The 13301-nt window shown below is 46.7% G+C and overlaps 4 protein-coding genes across 6 annotated transcripts; 2 read left to right on the top strand and 2 right to left on the bottom strand.

Moving 5' to 3' along the window:
* Positions 1–711: 711 nt before the first annotated feature.
* Positions 712–2709, bottom strand: LOC117188832. The gene is made up of 2 exons (XM_033393287.1): positions 1990–2709; positions 712–1902 (listed from the first exon to the last, which is right to left on the bottom strand). The coding sequence occupies exons 1-2, from the start codon at positions 2003–2005 to the stop codon at positions 1568–1570; spliced, it is 351 nt and encodes a 116-aa protein (XP_033249178.1). The 5' UTR covers positions 2006–2709; the 3' UTR covers positions 712–1567.
* Positions 2710–3458: 749 nt separating this feature from the next.
* Positions 3459–5915, top strand: LOC108163002 (pescadillo homolog). Its single transcript, XM_033393933.1, has 4 exons — positions 3459–3738; positions 3841–4074; positions 4133–5231; positions 5292–5915. Exons 1-4 carry the CDS (start codon positions 3721–3723, stop codon positions 5834–5836), a joined length of 1896 nt encoding a protein of 631 aa, XP_033249824.1. The 5' UTR covers positions 3459–3720; the 3' UTR covers positions 5837–5915.
* A 95-nt stretch (positions 5916–6010) lies between these two features.
* LOC108163003 (protein pelota) lies at positions 6011–13243 on the bottom strand. Its single transcript, XM_017298026.2, has 5 exons — positions 12951–13243; positions 12179–12900; positions 11927–12119; positions 7757–7863; positions 6011–6566 (listed from the first exon to the last, which is right to left on the bottom strand). The coding sequence occupies exons 1-5, from the start codon at positions 12989–12991 to the stop codon at positions 6445–6447; spliced, it is 1185 nt and encodes a 394-aa protein (XP_017153515.1). The 5' UTR covers positions 12992–13243; the 3' UTR covers positions 6011–6444.
* Positions 6593–11204, top strand: LOC108163006. Of its 3 annotated transcripts, none has more exons than XM_017298030.2 (3): positions 6593–6609; positions 10541–10831; positions 10936–11190. In XM_017298030.2, exons 2-3 carry the CDS (start codon positions 10578–10580, stop codon positions 11045–11047), a joined length of 366 nt encoding a protein of 121 aa, XP_017153519.1. In that variant the 5' UTR covers positions 6593–6609; positions 10541–10577; the 3' UTR covers positions 11048–11190. The 3 variants fall into 3 exon arrangements, with proteins under 3 accessions (XP_017153519.1, XP_017153517.1, XP_033249825.1); XM_017298028.2 differs by lacking the exon at positions 6593–6609 and adding an exon at positions 8482–8720 and having other exon boundaries at positions 10936–11204; XM_033393934.1 differs by lacking the exon at positions 6593–6609 and adding an exon at positions 8730–9807 and having other exon boundaries at positions 10936–11204.
* Positions 13244–13301: the final 58 nt, after the last annotated feature.

Raw genomic sequence — 13301 nt, 5'->3', positions numbered from 1 at the left:
TAGGCAAGCTGCGACAGCCTGACAACCCCTCGCCTTCAGCGCCAGAACTTTGTTGATAAGGTCGTTGATGCAAAGAGCCGTGGACCTGTTTCTCCTGAAGGCATAGGACCTGACCGGCAGCAGGTCACAGTTTGCTATGTGCTCGTCCAACTTCAACTTTATCAACCCCTCTATGGATTTAAACAGCGTGTTAATCAAACAAATCGGCCTATGGTTTTGGAAGGAAGTAGGGTCTGCATTCTTCTTGGGGATGGGTACAACTTTTATCCTGCGCCAGACTTCAGGGATGACGCCACTCAGCCATACTTTATTTATAATTTCAAAAATGTCTTGTTTTTTCCCACTTGGTAGCTTTTGAAGCATCCTGAACGAGATGCCATCAGGGCCTCTAGCCGAATTGGGGTTCCTGGTTTTTAGGAAGGCCAGGAATTCTTCCAGTTCCAGGGGTTCCGGGTCGTCTGGTCCTAACAAAGGGGCAGGAATTTTCTTAGGGGGCCTACTGTTTGACGTGGATGGGGTTACTTTAACCATATTGAGAAAGTTTTTGTCATCTTCGTTCGTCCATTTGTTCCCTACATTTTTGATTTGACCGTATTTTTTGATGTTCTTCACCCTGCTCCACATAGAGGGCGATGAGGAGACCTCTTCTATAAACTTGGAAAAGTTGCGCTTTCTAAGATTTTTTACGTGATTTTGTAGATTTTTGTCAGCTTCTAAGGTTGCTCTGGCATCAGCCAATTTTTTGGTGAGGTAGAATTTTTGCCTGCAAGCGTTTCTCACGCGAAAAAGTTTTTCCGTTTCCTCGTTCCACCATTTCTTAGCAACGTACTTGTTCTTGCTTGGGAATGTGACCGTGTTTTTTAAGGTCAGGGATTTCACTTTTTCATTGAGCTCCTCCAGATTTGAGAAATCACTTGCACCCAGAATCCGGGCTATTCTGTTGTGAAGGATCTTCTTGCCTTGGAGGGGGGCATTTAGGCCTTGCACTAATAATACAATTGGGAAGTGGTTGCTGTTCGTAATTTTTGTTTTGAGGACTTGCCAGTTAATAGTTCCATTTCGTCGTTTAGGCAGATAAATCCGGCCTCCCGGGTGGAATTCTCAATGCTGCGACCCTTGCGATCACAGATCGGACTTCCCCAGATAGAAGACCTAGCGTTGAAGTCCCCGCCCACTATTGAGGATATGTCAAGCGAAGCCGCGCATTCGAAAAACTTTTTTGTGCCCGATTTAAACTGTGAAACTGTTGTTGATGGCGGTGCATATATGCTTAAAATATTGAAATTGCTCTTGAGGTTTAATGTTTTTATTCCTAAAATTTCCAAGTCGTTCTCTATTTTTAAAATGCTGAATTGAATGTTTTTCCTGACGTAGATGCCAACCCCGCCGTAGCCGTCCTCTCTGGGCCTGCAGAAAAAGTTATAGTCTAAAATGCTGCAGTCCGCGTTGTTCAACACCCAAATCTCTGAGAGGATGGCAATATCTATTGCGTTCTTGTCTAGGAACATTGAGAGGAGCTGTTTGTTGTTGTTGTGTGTCAGACTTTGAATATTTAGCTGAAGAATCTTCATTGTTGGATGTTTTGAGAACCAACTGCCATCCCTTGGGCAATCTGACGCCTATCTAGTTCTGCGTTGGAAGCATTGACAAATTCTCTAATTTCCTTAATAAACTTATTCGCTAAAGAATCCCCTTTAATGATGTTGTTTGGATCAATCAGGAACGCTGTGAGTTTGGCTCCTAGTGCGTTTAGCTTATCCTGGGCCAGAGAAGATGCCACGGATGAAGATCTAACAAATTTCTCGCTCATTTGGACGTAGTCTGAGTTTATTGAGTTCTTCCACTCTGCCATGTTGGCAGCTGCAGCAACGGCACCGGCAAACAACAGCTTTTTAGTTTTTTCTGCAAGTGGAAAGGGGCGGGGAACCATTTTGGTTTATTATTTGTTATGTGCGACGCTTTTGCCGGTTAAATTTCTAGTTTATTTACCATGTACTTGCTTCATTTTTCCGGATCAGAAGCGTCGCTTATTTTCTGTGTGACTAGAACCTTCTGAGTTTTATTATTGTTCAAAGTATCCTCAGTGGGCGAACGGGAGCGTTTGCATTTGGCCTGCTGCATAACTGGCGCCGGAGCGTAGTGATGTAAAAAAACATCGATGCATCGAGCATCGATGTTTTTCTGCCGATGTTTACTGATGTTTTCCGATGTTTTTGCTGCTACCGATGTTGAGTGATGTATCGATGTTTTGCAAAACATCGATCAATTAATTTCAAATTTGTAAGCAGCAAACACAGCAATGCCTGCCTCATTTGAAAGCAATCCTGCGTGTTTTTGGGACGGTATGAAAAGTACCTATCCTAATTTATACAAAATTGCAATGCAATTTTTGACGTTAATGGCATCTTCTGGGTGTATTTTGAACGGGTGTACTCAGCGGCTGCTAACATATTAAGTCGAAAACGTAATAGACTTTCACCTGTGCGACTAAGCCGCATTTTGGTTTTTGCAAAGCATTGACAAATAGTACTTATTTGAAATATTAGTTATCTCTGATGATATCTACAGTGATATGTAAAAGACTGCTATGAAAGCATAATCATTTCTTTTATGTTAAATATTGTTTCGTTTAGTCCTATGATATGTAAAAGACTGCTATGAAAGCTCAAGTTTAATTTTTCCTTTGTTGAATATTCAGTTTTATAATCAAATGGGAAAATTTTGAAACATCGGTCATACATCGATGCATCGAAGAATAAATCCGATGTATCAATCCAACATCGATGTTTGATTTTGACAACATCGATGGACATCGACATCGATGTTTTCATTCAAATTTACATCACTACCGGAGCGGAATATTTAATAAAAACACCAAAAAAGAACTTATTTTAGCACAGGGCCACATTGAGTGCTGCAAAACGGACAAGCTTAGTGCAAGTGTAGGTGAACGCGAATTTGAAGCATTCAATTTGTATTGGCCAGACTCATGTGTCCCGCAACATGGGCAACATTCTGCATACCCTGGGGAAACGGAATTATAGAATTGAGAAAATGTTTGTCACAAAATCTAATAAAAGCAAGTATTTAATATAAGCCAGTCAAGTAGAAAACTTGGATAGTATATATACGGGTTATTTTTTAAATGAGCGGCATGTTTTGGTATATTTTTGAGGTATCGGTATTATCGATAATATATATAGCCATTATATGCAGGGCCATTTTCAACGGTATATAGAAATCCAATAAAAACAAGTATTTAGAATAGGCCAGTCAAGTAGAAAATTAATTCACTAATCGTATACAATTATGTGGGCATGGCTAATTGTTCTATATAGATAGTAATATTCCTCGGAATATCAAAAACGAGGAATATGGATGAAACTTGGATAATTCGTCAGTATATTTACGGTATATTTTCAAACTGAGACGGTATATTTTGGTATATTTCAGGTATCGGTACTATCGATATCGATACCACGTGCACGTGTTTTCAAGCGTTTTTATTAAAGTTTTTTTAACTATTACTATTTTTTACTGTCTCCGCCGCCATATTTCCGCCTCAGTGAAGCAGCAAGCCGAGAGGTTTAATTTTGATTCTATTCAACCAACAACTAAACGCGACCGAGAACACAAAAAACGTGTGTTTTGGTGGGTGTGAATTGATCTGTATAAAACTGATTTAACCAGACAAAAGGGGGTTTTTGCCAACAATCCACAATGAGACGTCCGAAGAAGGTAAGTGGAAGATCAATCGCACCATTTCAGACACCGATGTGAGGTTATGTGGTTGGAGCACCTTCATGCAGCATGTAAATAACTCGTTCTTGTCCTACGCAGTACGAAGCCGGAGAGGCCACCCAATACATCAGTCGTCGGGCGGCGATTCGGAAGCTCCAGCTGTCGCTGAATGACTTCCGCCGTCTGTGCATCCTCAAGGGTGTCTATCCGCGCGAGCCCAAGCACAGGCGTCGTGCCCAGAAGGGCTCCTCGGAGATCAAGATCCTGTACCACACCAAGGACATTCGGTTCCTGCTGCACGAGTCCATTGTGTGGACGCTGCGTGATTACAAGGTAAGTGGAATGAAGAATGGCGTCTGTAACGTCCTCTTGAATGGATCCCCTCTTCCAGATCTTTGCCAAGAAAACCAGCCGCGACCGCGCCATCAAAGATTTTCGCAACCTAAAGCGCAGATTGGCCCTGTTCCCCGAAATCAAGCTCGATCACATTGTCAAGGAACGCTATCCGACCTTCATAGACGCCCTCAAGGACCTGGACGATTGCCTGACCCTGCTCTTTCTGTTCAGCACGTTCCCCTCGCTGCATCTGATTCCTCGCGAGCAATCGAACCTGTGCCGGCGACTGACCATCGAGTTCCTGCACTATGTGATCGCCTCCAAGTCGCTGCGCAAGGTATTCATCTCCATCAAGGGCTACTACTTTCAGGCCGAGATCAAGGGCCAGAAGGTCACCTGGATCATGCCTCACTACTACCCCTTCAAGCCGCAGTCGCGCCAGGAGGTTGACTTTAAGGTCATGTCCATTTTCGTGGAGTTCTACACAATCCTGCTGGGCTTTACCAACTTCCGTCTTTTCCACGGCCTCAACCTGGCCTATCCACCTCAGTTCCCCTCCAGCCTGCTGCAAGACAATGAGGACACGTTCAGGGACGAAGCCAGTTTCGTGTCGGACCGCATTGCGGCCCTGAACTTTGAGCTGCTGCGCACAGACAAGGTGCAGGAGGACGAGGAGGAGCCCGACATTGACATGGAGCTGCTGGAGCAGGACGGCGACTCGAAGCGCATCATCAAAATGAAGCAGGAGGCCCAAGAGGTGTCCCGCCTGCGCACCCTCTTCAAGGGTCTAAAGTTCTTCATCAATCGCGAGGTTCCTCGCGAGCCCCTCGTCATCCTCATTCGCTCCTTTGGCGGCAAGGTCTCCTGGGACGCGTCTGTCTTCGCCGGTGCCACCTTCGCCGAGAACGACGAGACCATCACCCACCAGATCGTGGACAGACCCAGCCTGAGCACACAGTACATCTCCAGGGACTACATTCAGCCCCAGTGGCTCTTTGACTGCGTCAACCAGCGCCAGCTGCTGCCCACCAACGACTACTTCCTCGGCGAGACTCTTCCACCCCATCTCTCGCCATTCGTCGACTCCAAGCGCGACTCGTACATACCGCCCGAGGAGAAGGCCCTCCACGATCCCTCATTAATCGAGACTCATGGTAAGTTGTCCGGATTCTCTTTGATCTCAAATATGTCTTATAAATTACATCTTTCTTTAGAGCAAAGTGAGGAAGAATCCGAAGAGGACGAAGCCGAGAAAGAGGAGGAGGAGGCTGACCAGGAACTGCTCGATGCCCAGCTGCAGCTGGCCTATCAGCAGGAGACGGCCGAGTACAAGAAGTACGGCGGCCCCGATGGTGTCAACGAAGACGAAGAAGACCTCAGCGAAGAGGATGATGAAGAAGACGATGACGAGGAAGACGTTGATGAGGAGGATGTCGATGAGCAGACCAAGCGCAAGCAGCAGGAGAAGGAAAAGATGTCCGTGCAGTCGGGCAAAGTGCACAAAGTGAACAAGCGGCAGGTGCACAAGGCCGAGGTGGACGAGCACCGCCTGCAGGCGCGCATGGTCAAGCCGCGCCACCGCAACCTCTTCCGCAAGCTGATCCGCGAGAAGCAGACCAAGGAGAAGGAGGAGTGGCTGCTGCGCAAGAAGCGCCGGAACATCGACGCCGACACCAAGGAGGCCAAAAAGGCGGCGAAGCGAGAGGCCCGCAAGCTGGCGGCCGAGGCAGCCGCCCGGGCCGCCAAGCTGGTGAAGTGAGGCGGTGAGATGCTGTGTTCGAGTCTTGATCTAGGTATAAAACAATAAAAAATGATAATGTCAATCAAAATCCATCGGATCCTCTGTATTTTCATGTATATATAATTTTTATTTTGCGCTTTACAAAATTATGAACAATTAATTTACATGCGGGGGCGAAAAACTTAGCTAAAATTTAAAATTTGTTTAAAATATTGTACAACAATTGTCAACAGCAACTCGGAATTAATTTTTAAATCAATCAATAGCTATCTGTTAGCAATAGTATTAAGTGGGGGCACGGTTTCTTTCATTCTCCTTCCAGAACAGAACCCAATCGAATCTCTAGGCCCAACCACGGGGTGGGGGGTAAAAACTTAGGCAATAGTTTGTATATAAGTATATCCGTATCGTATTCGTATCTTATGTATATATAGTAGTATATTGTATATTGTATAAGCCCTGACGCAGTCCGCAGTCTGTCTGTAGTACATACATATTAATCTACGTGTATAATCGATCGCTAGTTAAGTCCTAAGTCAATTTTTTCGTTCAACAAATGCCTAAACTCCTCGCCAGCTTCCATTTCATTCCATTTAACTCTACTCTATCCTCTCTCTATCTTCCTCTTAGTCGCTATCGCTATCATCTCCGCCTGCCGCACCATCCTCATCATCGTCATCGTCGCTGTCCTCCAGTTCGGGCATAGGGAAACGCAATAGAGCCGCCACTCCAGTTAGTTGAGCCAATTCTGTGGAGAAAAAGAAAGAAAGATAGAGGTGCTCGTAGAATTGGTAAGTGAGTTCCAAAGAAGATCTCTAAGGTGGTGGGAACTAGAATTTCAAGTCAATTGCATACTAGACCCATGACATAGTCAATAGTCATTGCAACTTTTGCACTTAATGGCCTGCCTGGGGACGTGGGCGGATCCGTTTCAAGGCTCACCGGTTGTCGGCTTGGCTGTGACTCAATCTCTGAACTTGGCCTAAGGTTCTCTCGCGCATATTCTCTCTCTCTCTCTCTCTGCCTGCACAATTGTTGCTGGATTAATGCAGGTTCCACAAGATAATACTTTGTTTACTCGACTAATTTTTGTGTTGCCAGGCCCCGTCGCTATCTCTTGAATTCCTCTACAATGTTTATGTAATTTCAAGCTGATTAAAATCCGCAGCGGGAAACAGTTGCTCATTCAGCACTCGAGCAGAAGATATCGTCAGAATGGGAAGTACTTGAGAAATACCCTCAAGTGTGGATAGATGCGAGAATTACAATGTATGGGGGATAGAGGAATGGGGGGATGGGATCTATTTCGGAACCTGCAACGACCCATTTTCCGAGTCGAAGCGGAAAGTGTTGCCAAGATAAAGGGAACCAAACGAACTGATTCGCATCCACGTGAGTCATTTGTCGAACGAAATGACTATTTAAAGCATTTAACACCACGAAAATATGTGCAATTAGTGCTTTATAGAATACAAATTGAAATGCAACTGAAACTGAAATCGAAAGTGCCTTCCGGAGAGGGCAAACATTTTGGCAGTCTTTCAATCCAATCGAATGATGATGATGTATTCCGCTCTACAGATCTACGGATGGACTTTGTAATGCGGGAGACCCCTCCAAGAAATACATCTACACAAACGCATAAACAACAACAACATCTCGTGGGGCAGTGCAGTGGGGGGTTTAAAAATAGAATATTTAACGAGGTCATTAGACGGGGGGAGGCCAGGCCCCTGCACACGAATATTAAAATTGAGCAAAGCATAGAAGTGAGTGAAGGAGGGAACAAGTGTGGATGGAAAGACAACACAAAGAAGGAGTGCTCCCCCCTCCAGAAAGTTCTGATCTGATCATAGTAGAAGTTTCTTCATCTTCTGCTTCTGCGGCTGCTGCTGAGTGAGTCATTGGTTCGTTCCTCTCTACATGGATGGTACTCACGTTCTCCTGAGATGTGCATGCTGGAGAAGATTTTCACCTCGCCTCCAGCATCACGTACGGACTCCACCAGGGTGACATACTCTTTCCTGAGATTAACATCCTGACATCTAAAATTGGAAAGAGAGAAAGAAATCGTGTGATAAATATTTTAAAGTATGAATCGCTTTATTTAATGCCTTCAATCTATCATCCGTTTATGGATATTCATATCTATTGCATTTGACATTCCGCAATCGGATGGATCGTTAGCAAAGTGCTGGATTATGGCACGTGACGGGCATAGGAATCCAGAATGGATAAGGTGTCAAGTTTAACTGAAAATAGAGTCTCCCCTGAACCGGGGGCTTTCCAAATGCACGGTGATGGAATGCATGAAGTTCTGTCTGGCAGTTCAAGAAACCCAGAGAAATACTTATATGTTAATGACAACCATTAACCATTATCATTAACAGGTGATGCGTACGAGAGTACGAAAGTAAGAATAAATAAAACGAAAGAATTCCGATCCCAATCCCATTTCAATTAAAACCGCTTTCTGTGTGCAAAGAGAGACGAGAGTCAGAGCGGTGTGGAGAGCGGAATTTCATTCGATCGGAGACCAGCGGGACCGGCTCTCACTCATGTGGAAGCCATTTACGTTCCACAGCACGTGCAGTGCGGGAGAGCGAGAGCTGTTCGTGGGGCTGCTTGTGGGCCCCAGCGGCAGTGCCTCGTCTCGGTCTTCGCTTGAAGAATTAGTTGCAAAGCGGCTTTCTTGGGGGACGTATCGAAGAACGTGTACGAGAGTCGGAGACTGCCACGCGTAAAGAAAAATTGGTGCTAAGACCTGCGTTACAGCTGCTGCTGCCAAAGAAACGAGTCTCCCATCCATCCATCCATCCATCCATCCATCCATCCGTCTATCCGCACTGCAAACTGCAGCCGAAAGTAGAAATAAAAGGCACAAATCACGCATAAAAAAAAGGTGTGTGGAACGGAACGAGTGAAAGTTGGAGGATTGTTGTTCATGGAGGAAGATGCCGCACTGACAGACACAGTTTAGGGTTCCATCCGTTGACTCAGCGGAAAGCAGTGCAGCAGCTACAATTATATATGTACATATATCGCTACCTGTATCTGTATCTGTTTTTTACTCATCCGCTAACCGCAAGCTGCGATGAGAGCCGTTGTTGTATGTAGATGCAATAATTGTTGCTGTTTCCACTGCGTGACAATGATTGCACAATGGAATCAATTGTTATAATGGAATTAGCGTGCACCGTCAGTCCCAGTGCCAGCCCCAGCCCTAGCCCCGGCCCGGCCCCGTTCACGAGGTCCCGCCACGTCTAGCCGAAAGAGCCATGACTTGGCCAGCCAGAAAGTACGGGGAAAAGCGAGGGAATGTGCGACCCAAGATACAAATACAAGTGCAAATATCAGTAAATGCCCGTAAAAATGTCTAATTTAGCCAGTGCGGGGGGGGAGGGGTAACAACTGAACTTGACTGAACCTCTGCTTCTGCCTCTGCCTCTTGCACGAACCTTGTGATACGATACGCTCCAAAAACGCTGACAAAGAAAATAGAAATGGGGAATACAGTGAAAGCATTCGAATAATCGCACCTCAGCTCTTTTTCTCTTGATTTCTCAACTTGTGAAACATTTTTATGCATGTCTCGCGGATTTGTGATCTTTTGAAAAAGTGACAACTCATTGATTGCCCATCGAATAACCGCTAAGCAAACAAAACCCAACCCCAGAGATACGACACGCTCGAAACAGAGCTGGGGAATGGCCCTAAGATTCAGTGAATGATTCAGTGATTCATGGGTATCGTATTCAGTGATACATTCAATCCATTAAGGGTATCCATAGCTGATATATACAGGCAAGACAAGCCCTTTCACTTCTTGCCCAACACTCGTGTTGGGTCTGTTTCCCTATATAGTATATAGTACATCATACAATTGTCTCTCAAGACAACATTTACATGCGCCGCCAGCTGCGACAACAACAGCCCCACAGAAACGACAATCGAAAAGGGGGGCACGTTTTGGATGCACAAGACACGAGGTTGGTGTAAGACAAAGAGGGACTAGAAAAACTGGTTGGAACAAATAAATATTGTAATAATAAAATGCATACACCAAGAGAGCCACTAGTAGTCGATGGACACATGCCCAGAGAGAGGGAGGGAAATCGGTTAATGGATGCAGAACTAGCAGAACTAGCAGAACCAGCAGAACAGAACCTTATACAAATGTGGATCATATTACATGTGTGTCGTGTGGAAACCATTGAGCGCGATTCCGATGGAAAGCAGAAGTGGGAGCGAGAGTGTTCGCTGCCTCAAAAGTTGTCCCCGCCAAGTGCTGATCCATAAACGGAGCGATTAAATAAATTAAAATTCTTGACTCTTGCTGTTTTGCTGTTCCCTCAAGCTGTCGCCCACGAATGTTGATGTTGGGCTCTAATTATTGGCGCTACTCTAAGCGAGAAATGGTTCAAGAGATCAATGATGTATACACATACACAGTGTATATGTATACATCAGATTTACATCAACGTTTAGTTCAGTTTTTTGCGTGTGCAAATCGCAAAACTCGTCTGGCGAAAACAGCTCTATAAACAGTGACGATACTCAAAAACCCAAAAACAGAGCACACGCAAATCGAGAGCTCAGGGGACTGGGGACTGGGGCCTGGCCGTGAACAGCGGCGGATATGGTATAGGAGATAGGGGAACAGGGAAGGCTTAGGCATCATTAAAACTCAACAAAATACAAGTATCTCGATCTCCACTCAAGTTCCTACTCAAGTGCCGGCCACTTAACACCCTCCGAGATGCTCAACCGACAGCCCGACTACAACATCTCCGATTTGGGCTATCCCTGGCCATGCGATTCCCACATGAAGATGCGAAGAAAGCTCCCAAAGGCCTGTGGCATGCCTCCAGCATCGCCCAGCCGCCTGCTGCCCGTGCGGGAGACGCTCAACGACTACTTCCAGCGGCTGATCAGGCAGGAGGAGGACCAGGATGACCTACAGGCCCGACAGAAGCACCACAAGAATCAGTGGAACGAACAGCAACGGAGGCGGTAAATCAAATGCGATCTGAATCGAAAGCGCCTGTACATCTAACCTAACCATTCACTCTCTCTGTCTTTCTGTATTGTTTTCACAATTGCGAAACAATCAACAGCAATCAAAAATGTCGAGATAAAGGGGAGACGGCCACAGCCACAGGCACAGCCACAGCCACAACCACAGCGACGACGACGACGATGTCGACTTGCGATTTGAACAATTTCTGATGAAGATACGGATGGTACACGAGGGGGGAATACGAGTATAGTAGGGGGAGCAACTAATTTAAAGCCGACTGATTAAAAGTGCTACAATAAATACACCTTTTTGCCTAGAACTTTAAGTACATTAAGCGTTAAGTAAAGAAGAACAGAACCCGATAAACACTTAATTTTAATTTAATTGCGAGGCAGTTAGTGCTTAGAAACAGCGGAATGGATCTTTCGTTGCTGGAATTTCAATGGTCCATTAAATTCGTGCAAAATGGTAAACAAAAAAGCCAGAGATCAGTGCGAAGAGAGGCACAAAGCGGACAGCCAGAGCAGGCGGCCAAAAATGGCAGAGAACGACGCGAGGCGAGGCGAGGCACGGGGCAACCTTGATCATGAGCACGTCGCATGGGGCCAACAAATTGCTACTCTGGGACGTGCTTTCTTTAAATGGATAAAACCTGCGAATGGAGTAAAAATCTATCTACAATCTACGCAGCCAGCGGAAGATCAAGAATCGTCTAACATAAATGGAGTCGTGATGGGAGCCGATATGGAGAACAGACAGTGCACAGAAGTCCATGGCGCTCTCTCGCTTTTGCTTTCGCTTTCGCTTTTCTTTTTCCTCCAATACTCAGAATCAAGATTAAGATTGATTTCTTTTCCTTTGATTTCCCTAATGAAACATCCCCATGAAACACTGCCAGATGCTCAGCCTTCTACATTTCTACACATGTGTGGACATAAATTGTCGTCGCGCTTGTCTCTGGCAATTGGCTAAAGTTGAAGGTTCTCTGTGTGATCTTTTCGCTTGATTGGGCTTGATGTGACTGTATTCTTCCGCTTGGAATTGGCCTTGAGAGGGATGTCCGACGAGTGTGGACGACTGGGACTCACCTAAACAGATTGTCGGAGATGAGGAGCGTCTCGATGGCCTGGGATTCGGAGGCGCGGAGGACGTGCTTCTTGCCGTAGAAGGCTTTGGCCGGTTCGCACTGGAGCATCATGTAGAACTGTTCCAAAGCCTTGACCTCGCCAGCGGCCTTGGTGTCGGCCATTTTGGCCACCACAGCGGGGTCCTGAAGAACCTCTGCAATCGGGAGTAGGAAATTACTACACAAGACGATTCAAAAGAAAGGGATTGCTCACCCTTTAGCGAATGCTTGAAGCCGGAGGAGGCATGGACCAGCATGAACTTGCTCTTGTTGTCCAGCAACAGCTTGTAGTCCATTTTGACGGCCTGCTGGAACATGTAGTCGTGGAACTGGTCGCGCACAAAGCCGGGCGAGGCGATCAGCACGCACTTGACGACATCGAAGTTGACGTGACGGAGGATGCTCTGCATCACCTGTTCGTAGAACTTGGCCAGACCCTTCTCGTGCTGCTGGACGCTGCCCTTGCGCTTCCGGGGTATGGATACCTCTATCTTGCTGCGCAACAGCGTCATGCTGGCGGTGATGAGGCACACATGGGCCAGCCCCTCCTGCATGACCACGGCGGCCACGTCGGCCGACTGGGTGGGATCGCAGGCCATCTCGATGCGCTCCAGAGCGATGGTGTCCCATTCGGGCTTGCGCAGCTCAAACTTGCGGTTCAGCTCGAGGTCGAGGGTGTGGTAGGCGCCCATCTTCACGTACGGATTCTCCTCGATGTTGCGCCCCTTCAGGCGCAGCACGCAGGCCTGGGTGTCGAAGTCGATCGTCTCCACGGCGATGGTGAGGGTGGTGCGCACCCGACTGCTGGTCGAGGAGCCGGTGGCCGTCTCGTTCTGCACCTTTCTGATGGTGGTGCTGCGGACGCTGTCGCCCTCCGCTATCAAGTTGTACGCGTGCCACATGTCCTCGGATTCCTCGGGCATGAGGGTCACATTGCTACAAGAAGAGACGGAATTATAGAATTCTGTGGGGAACGGAGCACTCACCCCTGCATGCCCTTGTCCACGTTTTTTCCCAGCAGTTTCATATCGTTACGCCCGGCGACTCCTGATCCTAGTCCCAAGTCCCTGCGTCAGGGAGGGTTTGCTTTTCTTTTTGTTGTAGGCACTGCGTGCTTTGCGTTTGCTGCTTCGGGGAGCTGTTGTCACTTCAATCTGGCTGTATGTTCCCTCGGGCCACGTGAATCGCGACGCATTTTTGTCATTTGATCAACCAATTTCCCAAAAAATCACACAGTCGACCAAGTTTCGGCGGACAAGTGGCATTCACACGGAACGAACGGCTGGGAACAGCTGACCGACCCACTGCCTATTTTCGGACTCCGAATTTCCGGTTCC

This window comes from Drosophila miranda, chromosome 4 (assembly GCF_003369915.1).
Source record: "Drosophila miranda strain MSH22 chromosome 4, D.miranda_PacBio2.1, whole genome shotgun sequence".
Lineage (NCBI taxonomy): Eukaryota > Metazoa > Arthropoda > Insecta > Diptera > Drosophilidae > Drosophila > Drosophila miranda.
This window is presented reverse-complemented; position numbering and strand designations above follow the sequence as displayed.

Bases quoted from the DNA above. Each gene is read 5' to 3' on its own strand.
- LOC108163006 (XM_033393934.1), top strand. From the start codon at position 9,725: ATGCGCCGCCAGCTGCGACAACAACAGCCCCACAGAAACGACAATCGA. The intron at 9,808-10,540 runs GTTGGTGTAAGA...TCTCCACTCAAG, and splicing joins TTGGATGCACAAGACACGAG to TTCCTACTCAAGTGCCGGCC. The intron at 10,832-10,935 runs GTAAATCAAATG...AACAATCAACAG, and splicing joins AACGAACAGCAACGGAGGCG to CAATCAAAAATGTCGAGATA.
- LOC108163003 (XM_017298026.2), bottom strand. From the start codon at position 12,991: ATGAAACTGCTGGGAAAAAACGTGGACAAGGGCATGCAGGG. The intron at 12,901-12,950 runs GTGAGTGCTCCG...CTCTTCTTGTAG, and splicing joins GTGGACAAGGGCATGCAGGG to CAATGTGACCCTCATGCCCG. The intron at 12,120-12,178 runs GTGAGCAATCCC...TCCCGATTGCAG, and splicing joins CTTCAAGCATTCGCTAAAGG to AGGTTCTTCAGGACCCCGCT.
- LOC108163002 (XM_033393933.1), top strand. The intron at 4,075-4,132 runs GTAAGTGGAATG...CCCCTCTTCCAG, and splicing joins GGACGCTGCGTGATTACAAG to ATCTTTGCCAAGAAAACCAG. The intron at 5,232-5,291 runs GTAAGTTGTCCG...ATCTTTCTTTAG, and splicing joins CTCATTAATCGAGACTCATG to AGCAAAGTGAGGAAGAATCC.